Below are 18,203 nucleotides of genomic sequence, written 5' to 3' on the forward strand. Positions count from 1 at the left end.
GAGGCCCGGCTCCTGGCTCCCACCCTTCCCGTCATGTCCAGGCGCCCATTGCCCGGCTGTCCACTCGATGATGCCGCGGAGGTGCCGTCGGCCTGCTGCCTCCTGCTGCTGAGGACGGGCGCCGCAATTCTCGCCCATAAAAGGTCGCAGCAGCCCCCATTCGCTCCGTCCCTACTTCGTAGCGATCGACAACCCTCCCGCCGTCTTGCCTCGTCCTGCTTCCAGAAAGCGAGGCTCTAGTCCTACAATGGCGCTAAGGAAAAGCCCGCGAGAATTCTTCGGCAAGGGGAGAGAGAGGGGCTCTGAACAATGCAACGACAGGATCAATGATTCTGCTGTCTTCAAGCATGTCACACCCAAGGTGCTGAAAGAGTACGGACGCATGATCGGCCTCTGGAACCAGTACGTTCTCCTTCCTCCCCACTGGATTCGGCCTTTTTAGCCATGGTACTGCTGACACGTCGGCCATCTAGGTACGCTGAAGACCATGCTCGAGACGACCCGAGTCCTTACAAGGTTAAATCCTTGAAGGACTTTATCAAGGAGATTGCATTTGGCATCGACGGCGCAGAAGGCGATCCGAACCCTGGCCAAGGAACGGTCATGCTATACTGGAAGCAGTTCATGGCCGGTTGGCGCCGTGAACATGAGGCCATCCCCGCTAATATCACACCGTCTGTGACAAATGTGCGTCCGCCCCCGAGCAGTTCCTCAATCCTCAATCCTCAATCCTTTTAGATAATCCCGGCTGACAAATTTGGCGTAGTTCATCAAGTCCGAGCTGCCCGAGATACTACAAGAAAGCAAGATCAGGCTGGTGAAGAGCAAACGACTTAGGAGGTTTGGCACGAAGAACCACTTCGTCCATCTTGGGCATCAGCTGTGGGGGAACGACTGGGTCGAATACGAGAGGCCTGCAACAAGAGTCTACGACTGGGCCGACTTCATGGCGATTGTTTGTTCTTCTGCACGTATCGGCGAATACATCGAGTCCACCTGTCGGGCAGGTTCGGGTCGTGGCATGTACTACAAGGTGAGCACACACTGCGCTGCGAATACTGACTTATAACGGCATGCTAATTGCCACTTCGTTCGCGGGCCACAGGACGTGACGTTTGGCGTGTTTCGTAACGAGCATGGTAATGCGGAGTTCGCCATCCAGCTCGTCCGAGATGCCAAGGGCATGACAGACAACCCTGATAAAAGGTACGTATTCTCCCCGGAAAGCATCAGCTTAATTCGTTGTTCTAAGTTGTGTTGATCCAGGCCCGAGCATGCGCTGTATGAGGGGTTGGGTCCGATGCCTCTAATCTGCAACGCGATGCTCCCAATGCTGGCTATCCTTATCGCAGCCAAAGCGTTCAGAGATTACGACACTCTGAAAGACTTCCTTGACATAAAACCACCAGAAGGCGAGATGGTCCACCTGCGATGGAAGGACAGCATTCTTGACCAACCCTTTTTCAAAAGCATGTCCGCGAGGAAGACCGCTGGCAAGATGGAATCGGCAAAAGCGCTCAGCAAACGGCTTCGGGCTTTGGGTTTCCGTGCCGGGTATCCCCATCCGCCTACCATCCACGACTTTAGAGCGGAGGGTCTGTACTGGATCGGTATGTGTACTGCGCGGCTCTTTCTTAGTCCCTCATTTTCCCCCTTGGTTTTCGCTGACCGATTCGCCCGATAGATAAGCTTTATTCAGAGGCCCAAAGGATGAAGCACGCAGGCCACATCGACCCTGCCACCTACAACAAACACTACCAACCCAACAACAGCGGCACAGACGGCCAGGCGAGCTACTTCGGCCAGGAAGTGCGCAGCATCGTCAACGATCTTTTTCGCGGCTTGACCGTGCCGCGCAATCCCTTGCTTCCGCAGTCTCTGCCGGCAGAAAAGCAGGAAGCATTGAAGGCCAGCCCCGAATTCATCGCAATTGAGAAAAAGGCCGCAACTTTGTCAGGGCGACAGGATCAGAAGTCGACTTCGCTCCGCAAAAAGCTCTATGAAGAGAAGAGAAGGCTGGCCGACCGTGAGCTCCGACAATGGCAAAAGACTCAGCCACACGGCACAGGCACGTCCGGGACCGCCACGTCCCCGCCATGCTACCACCGGGGCATTTTCAACCGTGTCAAGTTCCTAATGCCCGAACGGGACCGCCTCGCGTCGAGCCTCTTCGAGACTGACACCTTGCGGAGCCCGACCGGTCTCCAAGCCCTCGGCGATATGATCGCTTTATGCGAGGCAGACGCAGAAGTCAAGTTTCGGCCGGGGCTGGAGCCCGAGAAGTGTCGATGTGCCGACCCCATGTTTCGCCGGAACCTGCCCCAGTCTGCCCCCGCCGCTGGCGCCAGACAACCCACTTACGACTGGAAACACATCTACAGCTGCGTCAAGAAGACACGCAGTGGCTTTGTCGAGCTTTGCTTTCTGTGCAACAAGTGGGTGTTCGGCAAACTCGAATGGAGCGACCACTGCCGCTCGCATCTTGCTTGCCCGGACGAGCTCCCTGTGCAGTGCGACCCCCTTCTTTACGGTGGAGTGCTTGCCACCGCCGGCTACTGCTTGTTTTGCATAGCGGACAAATCGCTGGAGCCTGAGCTGCGCCTTCGTCAGTTTCTGGACAGAGGCCCATGGAAAGACCATGTTTTTGATCATTACGAACGATACGTCCAAGCTGTTGACGACAAGAAGCCGGTTACCTGCCCTTATCCTAGCATTCGATGCGGTGGCGCATTCGACTCTGTGAAGCATCTCAAATTCCATCTTCTGGACGCCCACTGCCGAGACTTTGTCAAGGAGTCAACGTCGCTGGAGCTAGAAGAGAACGATGACGTGAAACCGGCACCGGCCAAGAGGCAGCGGAAGCGAAGCGCCGAGCTTGATAGGGAAGCTAAGGTCGACACCTACCACTTCGTTGATGAGACGGTCCAAACAGCATGTCGACATCGAGCGGCTGCTGCGTCTTTGCCGTCGCCTTTCGAAGGCCACGTGTCCCCGCCCGACAGTTGCCAGATCCAGGGCTGGTCGGAGGACGGGGATGCTGGAAGCGGCGATGTTCTGCTTCGTTCGCCATCGTCTCTAGACAATGACGGAGTGGAGGAGTGCTCTGCCTTGATTGTAAGTAAATTCTGTGGGAATTTTAAAAAGATTTGACCCTAACGAGAAATTCCCCAGGATCCCGGGATGCTTCTGGAGCAGAGTCCTCCAGGTTCGATACTGTCGGCTCACGATCCGGCAAGCGACGATCCCTACTCCCTCCCGCCAGCGGATGCGATAGCCTCTGGCCTTGCCCCGTTCCCTTATGTGAACCCAGCAGAGATATTCTGCCAAGAGATGCATGATACGCCCCTACAAGTGTGCGGCAGTCCTGGCGGCGACGGCGGCAGCAACAGCGACCAAACCGGCCTTACCAACGATATGGTACAAATCGCGTTGGATGGTGATTTCCTCGGAGCTAGCCACGACTGCAAGGATGATAACGTCGACCTCCCGCCGCCCAACTCCGGCGTCACGCCGCCTCCTACGCCGACTTCCCCACACGATCCCCCGCTTGACGGTGGAAAAAAGAGGCGGATCAAGCTGGTTAAACATAAGAAAAGGACGTCTGAGGCGAGCGATAGCACAGAGGAGCCACCTAAGAAAAGGATTAAAATAATCCTTAGAATTTAACTCTAGGTTTGGGTAGATTGTATTTTGATGGATGTCAAACGGGCAAGTTCGTGGGAGATGGAACAATCGGATAGAAGCAGAACCCAAGGGATGCAGCAAGTAGCGTTAAAGTTTGTCCGTTAAATAAATCTCTTCACTGCAAAAAGGTCAGAAGGGCCATCTGGAGGCATTGCAGCAGCTGGTTTCTGGATGTTGCGCCCCTGTTCTAAGGTCCGGACTGGGGGAAAAGCGGGTAGGACTAGGGAGCGTCGCGCTTCATTCCTAGCGGCTGCCACTACTGCAAACGCCATATCTCCTGATGAATCTGTCGCTCCTTGCACTCTTCTACCCGCTGATCTAGCATTTGTTAGTAGCTCTGTTTGGAAAGATATAATACTTGGCTGCCTGGGCCCTATTTCCAACCGTGCTTAAGTCCTATTCCGTCGTAAGCCATCGCATGGGTAAGGTTTACGACATGTAGAGTATAATGGAGCAACGGAGCTCTAGCTTGCTGGTAGAATGCGGTAGCGGCGTCCTACGAGCACTAGAAGCGCAGATCTGCTCGCGAGTCAAGGTGATGGTCGAGACGGACGGGAAGGAAGGCTAGGCCTATACCGCAGCCACGAACGCATTGCGCCTCAGGTTCGTCCACGCCAGCATCCCCAGTATTTGTTCAGGGCGCTCCAGGACAGGGCTGTGTAGGGGAACCGCCAGGGTAAAAAGCAGCGTCGCGAAACCTAAGCAGTCCGCCATTAACGGTTACATATACCGCACGCCGTGACAACCAAAGGGCGAACACATGGTATTTACCGCTGCCAGTTCGTATGCCACCTTCTGCTAGTTCCTTTTAATACGCCGAACCGCGAATGCCTTGCCTTCTTCCTTTTCCATCGTTCCAATACACGTAGAGAATCCTGCGCGTGCGGGTGGTTCGAACCAAGGACGCGACTCTGTAATTGAACACAGTTATCCATCACCGCCAGTGCATCATCGTACCGTCGCAGGCTATTCCACGTAATAGCCAAGTTGTACATGCTCCGTATCGTATCTGAATGCTTGTCGCCGAGCACGTCGCGCCGCAGTGCTAGCACTTTCATGTATATCTTTTTTTGCCTTGTTGTACCTCCTTTAATCGTGGTATGTCGCTGCCAAACCCCCCATGCTCCAGATCGTATCGGGATGTTTTTCGCCGAGCACGTCGCGTCGTAGTGCCAGCACTTTCATTTTCATATTTTCTGCTTCGCCGTTTCTCCTTCGATTGGAATATGCCGCTGCGAGTAAGGCCATGCTTCGGACCGTATCGGGATAAGACCGCGTAGGACGGCTGTGGCATTGTTGAGGGACGCATCTGTGGCATGGCAGAAGTAGGAAAGCAGTGTTGTAGCTCCTGGGTCTCGTAGCTTTGTTTTCCCAGCCAGCTCGTCGATAATAGTGCAAAGGAGCATAATCTTGCCCTTGTCGGGATCGCCCTTGATCCAGAGCAGCTGGCTGTCCCCGTTGCGCCACTGCTGGAAGTTAGCATGGTGCAGGATCCAGCTGGACGCGACCTTGAGCAGGCCGCCTTTGGTCTCCTCGATGCGCGTCTTGATCTCGTGCGGGTCGGCTTCTGCCAGGTACTTGAGGCAGTGATCATTGCTTTGTGCGTTTGTATGTCAGATAGTTTTGCGTTAGATATGAGGCCGCGAAGGCATACGGTTTGCAGTCAACGTATATTCGACATGCGTATAATTCTCGTACTTGCTGGAGGATCCTGTGTCAGCGATACCGTTTGGTGGTAATGTAGATCGAGATCGGTTCATACTTGTGATTTCCGGGGCCTTGATGCTGTATGATTCCCCGGCGCTAGCCGTCCATAGCCTGGGGCACGCTAGGCGTTGCCATGATATCTCTCCCGCACGTCGAGCAGATACGACAATCTTACTGAACGGCAACGCCTGCGAATCGGCCTGACGCGTTGATATGAGACGACGGCCGTCGCTATGAGGGAACTGAGAAATATCTTCTGGCTCGAAATAGTAAGCGAACTTGGGGAGGGTGTCAGGGGACTAATTATGCCGTAGGTTGCAGCTGGGAGGTCCACCCACCTGGAATTTCACATTTTCCGATTCGGCGGCTGGGCGTGTATGCAGAGATTAGGCCATGGCTTAATCTGGTCAAAGTGGCGGTCGCGGCCTAATGCAGCCCGGCGAATCGCATCATGCTGCGTTGTTGGGAAGAGTTGGCGAGGCGTCGCGCCTCTTCAGCTACAGGGCCGGACCAGACGCAGCGGAAGAGAACCGGAAACGCTGGTCCCGCCACTCTCACTTCCACACCATTGCGCGGTGCGAAAAGGGTCGGTCCTGTTTGCTGAACAGTACACTTAACAAGGGGTGCAGGGGAAACTGGGTAAACTTGGTGACAAAGGTCTGGTTGCTTGCTTAAGGGGGTACCTTGAAGCTAACTTAGGTTGACTGATGCCGAAGCCTCAGTCAAAGCTATCTAGGACAATAGGAAATCCTTCCTTCTTATACGCATCCTGTTTCCCTGTATCCCCCGTGATCCGTCCGATAGGCACAGATCACTTCCTTTGATCTGTGATCTGTTGTGAGATCGCAGATCACCCTGGCTTACTTAAGCCTTGATCACGTGGTTCCCCAGAAAGCGGGGTGGGAGCGCATCCGCCTTAGCGTTCTCCCAGCGCCTCAGGCCATCAGGCCTTCGCCTCACCTCCAGCCCTCACGTCTGGTCGTAACATACGGGCCAGAAGGTTACCAAAAATAGGCATACCTTAAGGCTGCTTTAAAAGCTGCATGTTTCGCAGAACTATTTGGGATTTCGGGTGGTCCGGCCCGAGCGCTTTCTCATAGCCTTGCAAAGCGCGCTCGTATAGTGTTTCGGCCTCGGCGAGCCGGCCTTGATCGGAATAAAGGCTGGCGAGGTTGTTGACGGTGTCGAGCGTCGATGGGTCATCCGGCCCGAGCGCCTTCTCTTTGCCTTGCAGCGCCCGCTCGAATAGGGACTCGGCCTCAGTCGGCCGGCCCTGGTCGCAATAGAGGGCGGCCAGGTTGTTGGCGGTGTCGAGCGTCGATGGGTGGTCCGGCCCGAGCGCCTTCTCTTTGCCCTGCAGCGCCCGTTTATATAGGGACTCGGCCTTAGCGAGCCGGCCTCGAGCTTTACATAGATTAGCCATGTTATTTAAAGCTTCGAGCGTTAATGTATGGTCCGGCCCGAACGCCTTCTCTCTGCCCTGCAGCACCCGCTCGAATAGCGTTTCGGCCTCGGCAAGCCGGTTTTGATCGGAATAGAGTCTGGCGAGGTTGTTGACGGTGTCGAGCGTCGATTGGTCATCCGGCCCGAGCGCCTTCTCTTTGCCCTGCAGCGCCCGCCCGAATAAGGACTCAGCCTCGGTTGGCCGGCCCTGGTCGAAATAGACGGCGGCCAGGTTGTCGACGATGTTGAGCGTTAACCTGTGGTCCAGCCCGAACGCCTTTTCAAAGCCCTGTAGCGCCCGTTCGTAAAGAGCTTCAGCCTCGATAAGGCGGCTTTGGTCGGAGTAGAGGCTGCCTAAGCGGCTCATTGCATACGCCACTTGTCTTTCTTCCAAGGTCTCTTTAGCCTTGCCACCTTTACCAATGTTTCTCGTCCACCATACACACCGCTCCGCATGCGGGAAAAGTCGCCGCTGCAGAATCCAGTAGTCCTTCTCGGTGCTACTGGGTACGATTGACCCAACCACCATCATCGCCAACCTCACAAAGTCTCTTTTCCCAGGGCCGTCCTGCATGTGCGCCGTCCACCGATGCACCACGGGATGCACCATATAACTTCTGCATACGGACTCTTGAGCCTCAATCATCGAGTAGCGGAGCAGCAGCCGAATTGCATCCATGAACTTGATCTCGTTGCATGCAATCTCACAAAGCCAGGCCGGCCACCATTGTCCATCTACTGTCTTTTGCAAAAGGCTGTGCCACAGATCGCGGTTGTCAAGGAAGGCCCAGAGACGGACCAGGTTTGCTGCACTTTTGCTTCTCGCCTCGACCGCTTTGAACGATATCGTCCATGTGGTTCCCACGCTTCGTTGTTCGTAGTCCGCTAGCGGCGTGCCGGTCTTTTCAGACTCGATCATGTCGTCCCACTGGTCTCTGTAAAGGCGAACGTACGACGCCATGTCGAGCTCTGTTTCCCGGATATAAGCGCCGGCTTGTGCGAGCGCCAGCGGCAGGCCATCTAGCAGGCCGAGTAGTGCTATACCTACCTCGTCCATTACTGCAGCCAGGTTAGCTTTGAACCCAGTTTGCATAAATAGTGCATACCTAGCTCTGCTCGACACCATCGCTGAAAAATTGCCTTGCTCAGCTTTTCATCGACCTTTTTCAGCTTTTCAGCATCGCCGAGCTGTTCCAACCGTAATAGGCGTGTGGTGATCAGCACCGACCCGTGGTCCGCAGGCAGGTATTTTCGAATATCATATGCGCCAGTCGCACCACCCTGTTCGTGGTCCTGGTCGACGTTATCAAAAACGAGCAGCCAGTCGACGTTATCCGGCTGTGCCAGCCATTCCATAACGTCCGCTATCACGACGTTGAGATCGTCCTCACTGCTGGGGACCATGTTCCTGCTCCTGTCAGGGATTTGGCCTTGAGGAATTCTTTTTGCGCAGCTGGCAAAACTTTGTCGTACCCGGTCCTCGGACCTGCCGTCCAGCCAAAAAACGGAACTGAAGGTAGCTTTATGGCGCCGCGCAAAGTCTGCAGCCAGTTGCGTCTTCCCGATGCCCCCGAGCCCATGGAGGACAAACACCCGTTGCCGCGTCTGTGGCAAGTGGGGCTGTGGAAGGAGGTGTCGTTCGAGCACGGCCGCGTCGGATGGTCTGTCAACGAAGTTGTCCGATATAGGCATACCTTGGAGGCTAAAGGGAGTTCGGTAGGGGCCGAAGTCTGACTCAGCGTTAGTAAATACGAAGGAACATTCCTAAGGGGGAAAACGTCGGTTTCGATTTAGGGATAGCTGCACTAACACTCGTGTAACGCTAGATCATTTGCGCACGCCTTCATCTGCTTGAACACGGCCTGGGATTCGATATAACGCCGCGTCGCCGCTGCAATCTCTGCTTTCTTCTTGGACTCCTCGAGCCCGATCTCTTCAAGCCCGTGGTCGACGTTAAAACGGTAGTAGCGCCCTTCGTCGTCCAAGGCAGACTTGTCGCGGTGGAACTGCTGCGCCGTCTTCTCTGTCTCTGTCGCCAGCTCCTTGAGCGTGCTCCAAATCCCAAGGGCATCGTCGCGCACCGGCTTCAGGTTCGGTACGCCCGTCCCGATCGACACAAAGCATCGAAGTTTGCGTTGCAGCTGGTCTCCCCAAACGTCCTGGGCTTGGTTCCACACCACATACACGGGGTTATTCGCGCCCAGCGCACCGTCGACGAATTCCTCCCCGAAGGGGCCAATGGCGATGGGGTCGAAAAATGTTGTGGCGGCAGACGTGGCGCGGCAGGCTTGCCAGATTGTCATCTGTCGGAGGTAGGCCCGTGCCCAATGCACGTGCCCTACCAGGCCCATTTAGCCCTCCCGGGCCTGTGCCCTGCACAGGCTTTCAGCCTAGTGCACAACACAATCCACGTTCCAGGCAGTGTTGCCTGCATTTCACCTTCCACATCATCGATTCAAGAAGGTCGGAATTGTCGCTACGTGGGGAGTGGTAGCCGGCTAGGCAGACGATATCGCCGGTTTGCTTGCTCGTTGCGCAGACGAAGCTAATAGTCCAAAACACGGATTAGCATGTTTCGAGCCAAAAGGCGACTTGAACTTACACCTTGCAAGACGCGTCGACGTCCTTGAGGAGCGCATCCTCGTCAAGGCCGCGATTTCCAAGGATTTTCTTGATGGCGGCCTCTAGCTCGGCAGCATCGAACCGGCCCTTGAGCTGGCCTTTGATGTTGACCCGATGGCTTTTCTTTTCGAACACCTTGTCCGACAGGGATGTGTAAGCCGCGATGCATTCATCGACGGTCATCCGCAGGCGGCCGAGCATAATCGCGATAAGGCCGCCGGTGCTGGTCCCGCCGATCAAATCGAAATAATCGCAAGGCTTGGGCGGGGATGCGGGGTTGACGGCGGCCATCAGCCTGCGCAGGATCATCAGCGAGGCCAGGCCGCGCACGCCGCCGCCGTCGAGGGCGAGCAGCCGGATGTGGTCGCCAGGCATTGCGGGCTATCTTTGGGGATTATCGATGGCTTGCAGCGGGAGTTGGAGGTGAACAGCGGCAAGTGCGGGATGAAGAAGGCGAGGGGCTGGAGGCCGCCAACAGCGGCCGCGGGCCAGGCTGAACCGCCACGACGGTCGGCATGTCGTTGGCGCCTCATTCTTGTTTGGGAGCCGCGCTTATTGGGTGAATCAGGAGTTAGTGGCTCAGCCTCCACGAACTGGGCCCGTAGCGACGTCAAAAGCTGCAAATCGATGCGCAACGGTGTTAAATCACGTTGTTTTGTAGAGGGCTTCAATTGACCGCTCCAACTAGCGTCGGCTGAAGGCCTAAAGCCGTATCTAGGAAGCGGGCTTGAGCGTAATTGACGGAAAGGTACCTCGCGCTGGCGTTCCTGATGCGTCCGCTAGGCTGGCGAGCCCACCGGCCGCTTACATCCTCGTCCTGCCTGAACTGCCTACCAAGCCACCTCTCTGGCCAAAGCACAATAGGGCCGCCCTCGTCGACGCATCCTTTTTACGTGTCCCTAGTAGCATGGGCGCGCCCTAGGATGAGGAGGCCGCGGCCGGCTACCTCGCGCACACCGCTGCCGTGCCGTCCGAGATCCTGCACTACGGCTTCGTCGGCGGCGTCCGTTCCCACGGTCGAGGCGCCCGACAACCCCGCCGCCACGCTCGAGGCTGCGCCTGTGAACCTGTGCAGCCTCTTCCTGCGCGAGTTCGACCGCACCGCCGAGTTAGACGGCGCCAAGGTCGTGCTTTGTCAAGCCCTTCCCCCCTCATCGGCCGCGGCGATGTTGGGCTGGACGTTTACAGCCGCAAAATATTCCAGGGTGTTGCCGACACCGCGTGTCCAGCCCGCGCTGACCGAGACGTTCAGCGACGCCAACTTCGCGCCGACAGAGTGGGACGTGGTGGGGCTGGCGGCGCAACGAGGGGGAGTGCGACGTGCTGGCGCGGCTCGAGCAGGGCGGCCGCGTTAATGGATTCGGCGCTATCTGCATGAAGCGTGACTTTTCGGCCGTCATCAGCGCCGTGGCGAAGGGAACTGCGTGCCGCGCGAAAAGTTTGCCCGCGTTAGCCAGCGCTTATGGTCGCCAACATGGAGTATAAGTCGAAAGATGGCAAGGCTACTTTTTACCAAAATGCGAAAATTATATTAGCGTTACGGCGTTATTTGCGTATGGATTGAACAGAATGGGGATTTTAAGTATGCCCAACTTTTACCTGAAGTCGATATGCCCGAGGTCGAACGTTCTGATGGCTCACACGCGTCGGCTGGAGAGTGGAGGTTCTGCTCATCGCCCAGAACTTGCTGGTTCGTATCGGACTCTGTCGCGACGGATTCGGTGGGTGCATTGGATCCGGCGTATGTAGTGGGATCGACGGGCGTATTGGATTCGCAACCGGCCCGCATGTTAAAGGCGTGCGGTTTTGCAGATGACGTTTCCCTGCCTCTAGGAAAGTTCGGCCCAAGGCACGTGCAGGAATCGGCTGGAGTCGGTATGTGGCAGCCGGGGCTGTTGGGCGTGGGCTGACAATGGCGGTCGCAGTCCTACTAAACTTGGGCAGCATGCTGCCGCCGCCGTAGGGCCCCATGTCTTCACGGCTAGACGTGAGGGAATGGATGCAAGGTCGAAGCCGGCGAGGGTTTCTATGTTGCAGCCGCGGCCGGCGCAGAGCTGGCAGCGTTGCCTGTCTGCTACTTTACGGTCGTGCGTTCACAATCGAAGGTTCGTCTGTGGATATCAGAGCCGACTTGCCACCCTACCTGCAAAACCTGACTGCTGAACGCTCGCTCGGCAACGGCTCAGGCGGGGCGGCGCAGTGGCTGTGGCGTTACAGTGTTAATAATATTCAACATTTGTCGCTGCTGTGCTTTTATTAACGCAGTCGCTGAAGAATTGTCCAGAAATGTGTTAGCGTCATGTCTGCACTGTGAACAGGGAGCAGCCACGGACGCGAGGTTTGTTCGGTCGTTCGGACGCGTTTCCCTGCGTGGAGTCGCAGTCTGCTGGAGCCCAATGGGATCAGCGGCGGCAATCCCTAGGGTGCCTGCTTAACCGGCACAGACGCTGGAATCGCTGTCAGCTATCGCCAACGCACCTCTAACCAATGGCCGCCTTCTAACGCGGTGATTCGTGCGCGGTTGGCGAAAGGTGAATGGTTCCACGATAGGCGGCACCGCGATACGTGCGTTAGCGACAGCTTCTGAGCAATCCCGCGGGCGGAAGTTCGTGGCAGATCCATTTTTGCCCCGCTTCCGGTGCTAACTCTTACAGGGCAGGAGGAGTGCGGTACACCAGAGGGCCCAAGCAAGCCAGTTACGATAGACTACAAGCGCGTATGCCTTCACTTTTGTTGCACACCAAACTTTAAAGTTTATCTTTAGCGGAAGCATTGTAGGAATATCACAAACAAAGTGCCATCATCCATGCACCACCCCTTTCGCGCTGTCACCGGACCTAGCGCCCGATGTTTATGTCGCGCCCACGGAGAAAGTCCCGGAGCCCTGCGAACGAGGCCTACCAGAACTGTCCATTTCGCTGTCGCCATCCACGGACATGGACGCCGGCTTCGCGGGCTTTGCCGGACTCACGTGCGAAAGAAGTTCTTTGGCACACCCCGCAGCCGTCGTTGCAACGTAGTGCTGCCACCCGTCATTCTTGTGAGAGTCTGCGTAATCCGACACACCGCGGATAACAAGGCACGGAAATTCGGTCATGATCCTCGCCGCTTCCATTTCGAAACAAAGTATATAGCTTATCTCTCAGCCTGTGGCGTTTTTGCGCGCAGCACTCCTCATTACGCGACCGCCCGACGCGATTAGCCCGTAGTGAATCATCACAACCTCAGCTTCGCGCGGCGGCCGGCTGACTTCTGCCACCGCGTCGCACTGGCCACAGTCGGGCTGCTGCGGCGCATTGGATATTTTGGTTGACAGTTTATCGAGCGCGGCCGATGGACGGCTGTAGCCGCAAGACCAGCCCTTCTGCACCATCGTGGATATGGCGGGTCGATCTGGGCTGGCGTAAGTTTACAGTTGCTTGGATGCGTTAAATGTTCGCCAACTTTGATTCATCCTTAGCTCGCGCCCCAACATGCTACCTTTTCAAAGCGCTCTCCCACAAGCCGTTAAGGCTTTCCAGCGGCCTTTGCATCCGTGAGAAAGCAGACAGAAGCAGTACCACCAGGAGTAGCGGCAGCGCCGTGGCCCAGTACACCCAGAATTCGCCGTTCCCGCCTGGCGAGTACCTCTCAGACATGCTGAACAGGCCCGCGACCCAGGAAAGCGGCACGAAAACGAGGGCGATATAGGTTAGCCGCGTGACGTTGGCCGACTGGGCGATCGACTGCCGCGAATCGAGCAGCTGTACCATAGCCGTCGCCACAGGGATCGTTTGTTCCAGCGAGTGGCTGTGGTCCTTGAGCTGCGATTGCAAAAAGCCGATATCCTTGAGAACCAGGTCCCAAGGCTGCAGCTGCTTGTCGATATCATTGTCGTCCCCTAGCCGCTGCTCTTGCTGCTTGCGAGGAAGCCAGTGGTGGACGAACTCGGCGAGGAGGACGAGCTTGTGTTGGCTCTGCTTGCACCGTCGCCGCCAGCGCTGGAGATCGACAATGTCGCTGTCGTGCAGCCGAGTGTGGACGTCCCGCAGGGTATACTTATAGAATTTGACATATCGGCTGGCCAGGTGAGTGTAGAAAACCCACTCGGCCAGCGCGATGCGGACCGGGTAGTAGCCTATTGTAAGGACGCTCGATGGCATGGCATTGGCGGAAAACCCCTGCAGCCGGCGGTGGTTGACGAAGTAGTGGACGAGGCTGCCGAGCATGGACCTCTGGTGGGGAGGATCCTGCAAGCTATAATCGATGTTTCCGGTGGCCGATTCGAAGGATGAGAAGGGTGCCGGCTGTATGAAGTCTTCGAAGCCACCATGTAGAGGCTTGCTTGGATGCTTTGTTATATTTCCCGCATTTACAGTGGCGATGACCGAATTAACTGGGGGATCAACTAGAATGAGGCCTAAAGCAGATTGGTCAGGGCTTATAGGGGTTAGGGGCTAAGTCTTAGGGATACTCACAAATCCACAAGCCGTCGCTCATCCTTCGCGATAACATGGAGCAACATCCCCGCGCAAAAGCAAGTTGTCTTCCCGACAGGGGAGGCAGTCGGCGGACGTTACGTGGGGGGCTCGAGTCCGTCTTGAGAGCGTACGGCAAGGCATCGAACGTCGACGAATTGCCTAGGTCGACCACCTGCTGATAATGGACATACAAAAACCCATTTTCGGCAAGTTGCGATGGAAAAAAGGCAAGGGAGGGCGGAAGGGGCGCCTTTTCGATGTCTTGAAAGTCGGTGTTGACGTGGCCTGCGAAAAATACCGGGTCCACCTTGAGGATCCGACCAAGGATGATCAGTATTTGAGGCTGGATGTTTTCGACGAGAACGACGCGCATTTGAGGACGTGGTCCGGCTGTAGACAAGTTTGGGCAGGCCAATAGCTTAGAGAGCTCGGGTGCTGTGATTTCCTGCGGGGTTGGAGGTTTGTTTTCGTCTGCGGGGTAATCGACGACGACAAGTCTGCTAGCACTGGCGAACGGCGGCTGCTTAACGTACCGAGCCAGGCCACTGATGCAGGGATTTGTTCGGCTTCGAGCCACGATGAAATCCTCATAGGACAGTTGCGGGGTGGTCATATTCTATTTTTTACCTTATTTATTTTTCTTTCAGTCGGCTGCGATTGCAGCCGCATTTAAAAGCCCAGCTGGAACGAGCATTAAATATTTATTACCTGGGCATGACCACGCCGTCAAGTTTGCAGCGCCACGTCAGATTTTGTATGGCCAAGCCACCATGGAAAGTGCAGATTCAGCTTAGGCAAAAGGGCCTCCTTCGGCCCGAAAAGAGACGGAGGATAACCCCTCATTCCCCAGCCTGCCCTCGACTTTTGTTGCTACAATTCCTCTTCCCACCACCGTAACATTTCAGTTGGACTACGTCGCACGCAAGACAGCCTAGGCTTTATCCTATTCCGAACTTGATCTTCCAGACATCGCTTCGATCACAGGACGCAAAGTAAAGTTACAATGGAAACAGAATGTCAAACATCTCAGGCAGACGAGGAAGGACCCCCAAAGAAGCGACCTCTGACGAAACTCCTTCCGCCCGCCCAAGGTACTACATCTCAGGCCACTGCCCAAGGAGACGAGCAACTTGCCCCCGAGACTCAGGCGCTCACTGAAACCGCGTTTTCCTCGTCTCAACCCCCGGCAACGACAGGGCAACTCCGGGCCAAAATCGACAGCTTGATTGGGGGCCAGCAGGTGCCAAACGTGGGCGACCCCGAGGAGCGGAGCAAGCTCCTGAGAGAAACGTTTATCAACAACGTCTGGCCCGCCGTGCAAGGTGACTATAAGGGGATGACGGAGGGGCTCAAGGAGTTGCTGGAAAAAGGTCTCATGAACGAAGGCATCCATGCTGGGCTCTCCGCGCGAGTCAAAGAGGTCGAGTCTATCGACAAGTCCCTTCGGCGACGTAACGATCATCTCGCCAAAAACAAAGGAAAGCGATTCGAAAGCTTGGACGACGTGCTACGCCACATACACGACCTAGCCGGGCTAAAGATTGTCGTGCCATTCCGAAACCAGCTCACCAAAGCCAAGGAATTCATCGAGCGGACCTTTTCGCAACAGGGCGAGCCCACCCACTTTTTGCCCGACCGCGAAATCGGCCAGAAATGGAAGAAGTTCGAGTTCGGCGCCTACGAAACCCTCAACTATCGCCTTAGCTACCGAACCGGGCAATATCGCGACGTAACCTTTGAAGTGCAGCTTACGGACCTGGCCGAGCACCTGTTCAACATATTCAACCATTACTTTTTGTATAAGCGCGCCGATAGGTCCCTCACCAAGGCCGACGAGATGGTGCTGGGCCAGCTGCACGGTCACGCAAAGAGCTTCACGCTCTCCATTCAGCAACTTGTGGAGCACAGGCTGGAGCCACCTTCTCAGATGCGAGGCGTTCAGCAAGGCGATGGAGATGCCGGGGTGTTTATGGCCTGCAACCTTCTATCCAGCTTTATACATGAGTTTAATACAATCCTCAACTACATCATGAAGGGTGTGAAGGGTGGCGAAGCGCCGGCTAGGAGCGGCGACCAAGGAGGTTTTACAGAGCAGCTGAGCCAACTGTTCGAGTAAGTAACATTGCAATCCAGCTTGGAGCATACGCCCTGATTGCTAACGCCTTGAAAGCCGAATCCAAAATGCTATTGGCGAAACCAAGCGCCCGCGGTATCACACCATACCGTTTCCGCGTAATGAAGCCCTTGTGAAGCGTGGCGGCATCTTCTTAGAGCTTGACAGGCTGCTCCCGTCGCGGGCCGAGTCGCAAACCGCCGCGCTATGGGGCCTGGGCGGGTCCGGGTGAGGCTGCCTCAATCCAAACTTTTGTTAGAAATAACGACTGACGAGCAAGCAGGAAAACGCAGGTGGCGCTCGAATATGCGTACCGCCGGTGGCATAACAGTGCACCCTGTTCGGTCTTTTGGGTGCATGCCGACAACGAGGCGACGTTCACGCAGGATTACCAATCGATTGCGAGGAAATTGCGCTTGCCGGCGAACCTGCAAGACGAAGAGCTGCTAGCGGCGGTGCGGGACCGTATCGAAGCTGAGCCTTCTTGGGTGCTTATCCTCGACAACGCCGACAACCTCGGATTGTTTGGCGTGGGTTGGAAATCGCCGGGCGCGAGCGGGCAGCCGCATCGGACGACGACAAATTACGCGCCAAAAAATCTGCGCCAATTCGTCCCCTGGGGCCCTACCGGGACGGTTTTATGGACGACCCGTGACGAGAGGATCGCCGGCAGCCTCGTTGTTGCTCGACAAACAATCAACGTGGCGCGCATGGAGGCAGATGAAGCGGTAAAGCTGCTCGAAACAATAAGAAACCAAGCCATTGACGACACGGAGCGGGATGACGCCTCAGCGTTGCTTGCCGAACTCGACTGGCTCCCGCTCGCGATTTCGCAGGCTGCGGCATACATTCGGCGGACGCAAACGCCGATTAAGGAATATCTGTCAAAGCTAAAAGGAGGGAAAAGACGATGGAGAATTCTTCGAGCATCGGAACCTGACGTTCATCGGAGATGCGAAGTATCGAACAGCATTCTGGAAACGTGGAACATTTCCATCGAGCACATCCGACAGGAAGATGGAATGGCATACAACATTTTGCATATTCTGGCGTTTTTGGACAACCAGAATATTCCTGAGCAAATGGTGAAAAAGGCAGCAAAGCATTTCGAAAGCCGGCGGGCACAATCAAGTGACAGCGAGGACGACAGCGACAGCGAGGACGAAAACGCTATAAATGCCATCACGCGCCTTCGGCAATTTTCGTTTCTGAACCTACGCGCACCCGATTGGGGCCGTGCGTATGAGATGCACAAGTTGGTGCAAGAGGCCGCTCGATACCGCCTGCGAGCGAAGGAGGACGAAACGCTTTTTGCGAAAGCAGCGCTCCGTATTGCCAACGATCTCTTTCCGGAAAGACGACGAGAGCTTTGGGAGGAAGGAGAGAAATACCTTGTGCACGCACAGCGAGTGGGCGAGTGGGCGGAGCTGTGTGGAGAGGAAAAGGCGGCGGCGTTGCTAAGTCGAGTATCAGATTATTTATACGATCGTGGAAGGTGGAGAGAAAAGGAGCCAGTTGATGGGAGAGTGTATAAACTTCGGAAAAAAATGCTTAGCGACAAGCATCCCGATACGATCCGGAGTATGGCAGAGCTCGCAACGACATACCACCAGCAAGGGAGGTACGACGAAGCAGAAAAAATGCATATGGAGGCGCTGGCGCTGCGGCGGGACGTGCTCGGCAACAAGCATCCCGATACGATTTGGAGCATGGTTTCAATCGCAGCGACATACCACCAGCAAGGGAGGTACGACGAAGCAGAGAAGATGAACGCAGAGGTGCTGGCACTGCGGCGGGATGTGCTCGGCGACAAACATCCTGATACTACCCAAAGCATGTACTGATTAGCTTTTACGTGGAATAGCCTAGGCCGGTATGATGAGGCATTGGCGTTGATGAACGACTGCGCCCAGTTACGGAGCCGCGTCCTTGGTCCAAACCACCCTGGCACGCAGGATTCCCTACGTTTGTTAAATTTGTGGGGAAGAGATTAACAGAAGGCGGCATACGGACTGGCAGCGGTAATGCAATTAGTTCCGTTACTGGCGGATGCTGTGGTTTTTGGCTTGTTGATTTGCTAAGTCAGAGTAAGTCGGAGACCCCTGTTCCGCACCACCCCTGTTCTGCACCACCCAAATCCGACTCCGCCCCCGCATCGACCCTCACCGCTACTC

General features: G+C 55.9%; 6 protein-coding genes across 7 annotated transcripts; 3 read left to right on the forward strand and 3 right to left on the reverse strand.

Moving 5' to 3' along the window:
- The first annotated feature begins 46 nt into the window (after positions 1-46).
- GGTG_13561 lies at positions 47-3,823 on the forward strand. 2 transcript variants are annotated; one of them, XM_009231472.1, is made up of 7 exons: positions 47-402; positions 474-687; positions 767-1,033; positions 1,106-1,206; positions 1,267-1,610; positions 1,685-3,114; positions 3,172-3,823. In XM_009231472.1, the coding sequence occupies exons 1-7, from the start codon at positions 248-250 to the stop codon at positions 3,664-3,666; spliced, it is 3,006 nt and encodes a 1,001-aa protein (XP_009229736.1). In that variant the 5' UTR covers positions 47-247; the 3' UTR covers positions 3,667-3,823. The 2 variants fall into 2 exon arrangements, with proteins under 2 accessions (XP_009229736.1, XP_009229737.1); XM_009231473.1 differs by having other exon boundaries at positions 1,685-3,823.
- Positions 3,824-4,806: 983 nt separating this feature from the next.
- Positions 4,807-5,444, reverse strand: GGTG_13562 (hypothetical protein; the record flags this gene model as incomplete). The annotated part of the gene is made up of 2 exons (XM_009231474.1): positions 4,807-5,280; positions 5,383-5,444. The coding sequence occupies 2 exons, from the start codon at positions 5,442-5,444 to the stop codon at positions 4,872-4,874; spliced, it is 471 nt and encodes a 156-aa protein (XP_009229738.1). The 3' UTR covers positions 4,807-4,871.
- Positions 5,445-5,901: 457 nt separating this feature from the next.
- On the reverse strand, positions 5,902-9,281 carry GGTG_13563 (hypothetical protein). Its single transcript, XM_009231475.1, has 3 exons — positions 8,645-9,281; positions 7,941-8,564; positions 5,902-7,893 (listed from the first exon to the last, which is right to left on the reverse strand). Exons 1-3 carry the CDS (start codon positions 9,183-9,185, stop codon positions 6,413-6,415), a joined length of 2,646 nt encoding a protein of 881 aa, XP_009229739.1. The 5' UTR covers positions 9,186-9,281; the 3' UTR covers positions 5,902-6,412.
- A 1,001-nt stretch (positions 9,282-10,282) lies between these two features.
- GGTG_13564 (hypothetical protein) lies at positions 10,283-11,031 on the forward strand. The gene has a single exon (XM_009231476.1). It carries the CDS (start codon positions 10,380-10,382, stop codon positions 10,809-10,811), a length of 432 nt encoding a protein of 143 aa, XP_009229740.1. The 5' UTR covers positions 10,283-10,379; the 3' UTR covers positions 10,812-11,031.
- A 1,783-nt stretch (positions 11,032-12,814) lies between these two features.
- Positions 12,815-14,373, reverse strand: GGTG_13565 (hypothetical protein). The gene is made up of 2 exons (XM_009231477.1): positions 13,914-14,373; positions 12,815-13,855 (listed from the first exon to the last, which is right to left on the reverse strand). Exons 1-2 carry the CDS (start codon positions 14,287-14,289, stop codon positions 12,933-12,935), a joined length of 1,299 nt encoding a protein of 432 aa, XP_009229741.1. The 5' UTR covers positions 14,290-14,373; the 3' UTR covers positions 12,815-12,932.
- A 430-nt stretch (positions 14,374-14,803) lies between these two features.
- Positions 14,804-18,001, forward strand: GGTG_13566 (hypothetical protein). Its single transcript, XM_009231478.1, has 3 exons — positions 14,804-16,028; positions 16,087-16,257; positions 16,313-18,001. Exons 1-3 carry the CDS (start codon positions 14,920-14,922, stop codon positions 17,871-17,873), a joined length of 2,841 nt encoding a protein of 946 aa, XP_009229742.1. The 5' UTR covers positions 14,804-14,919; the 3' UTR covers positions 17,874-18,001.
- The last annotated feature ends 202 nt before the right edge of the window (positions 18,002-18,203 follow it).

Source organism: Gaeumannomyces tritici, assembly GCF_000145635.1.
Source record: "Gaeumannomyces tritici R3-111a-1 unplaced genomic scaffold supercont2.16, whole genome shotgun sequence".
Classification (NCBI taxonomy): Eukaryota; Fungi; Ascomycota; class Sordariomycetes; order Magnaporthales; family Magnaporthaceae; genus Gaeumannomyces; species Gaeumannomyces tritici.

Bases quoted from the DNA above. Each gene is read 5' to 3' on its own strand.
- GGTG_13565 (XM_009231477.1), bottom strand. From the start codon at position 14,289: ATGCGCGTCGTTCTCGTCGAAAACATCCAGCCTCAAATACTGATCATC. The intron at 13,856-13,913 runs GTGAGTATCCCT...AATCTGCTTTAG, and splicing joins GAGCGACGGCTTGTGGATTT to GCCTCATTCTAGTTGATCCC.
- GGTG_13564 (XM_009231476.1), top strand. From the start codon at position 10,380: ATGAGGAGGCCGCGGCCGGCTACCTCGCGCACACCGCTGCCGTGCCGT.
- GGTG_13563 (XM_009231475.1), bottom strand. From the start codon at position 9,185: ATGGGCCTGGTAGGGCACGTGCATTGGGCACGGGCCTACCTCCGACAG. The intron at 8,565-8,644 runs GTTAGTGCAGCT...ACGCTGAGTCAG, and splicing joins TGATCTAGCGTTACACGAGT to ACTTCGGCCCCTACCGAACT. The intron at 7,894-7,940 runs GTATGCACTATT...ACCTGGCTGCAG, and splicing joins ATGGTGTCGAGCAGAGCTAG to TAATGGACGAGGTAGGTATA.
- GGTG_13566 (XM_009231478.1), top strand. From the start codon at position 14,920: ATGGAAACAGAATGTCAAACATCTCAGGCAGACGAGGAAGGACCCCCA. The intron at 16,029-16,086 runs GTAAGTAACATT...ACGCCTTGAAAG, and splicing joins CAGCTGAGCCAACTGTTCGA to CCGAATCCAAAATGCTATTG. The intron at 16,258-16,312 runs GTGAGGCTGCCT...ACGAGCAAGCAG, and splicing joins TGGGGCCTGGGCGGGTCCGG to GAAAACGCAGGTGGCGCTCG.
- GGTG_13561 (XM_009231472.1), top strand. From the start codon at position 248: ATGGCGCTAAGGAAAAGCCCGCGAGAATTCTTCGGCAAGGGGAGAGAG. The intron at 403-473 runs GTACGTTCTCCT...TCGGCCATCTAG, and splicing joins ATGATCGGCCTCTGGAACCA to GTACGCTGAAGACCATGCTC. The intron at 1,611-1,684 runs GTATGTGTACTG...TTCGCCCGATAG, and splicing joins GGAGGGTCTGTACTGGATCG to ATAAGCTTTATTCAGAGGCC.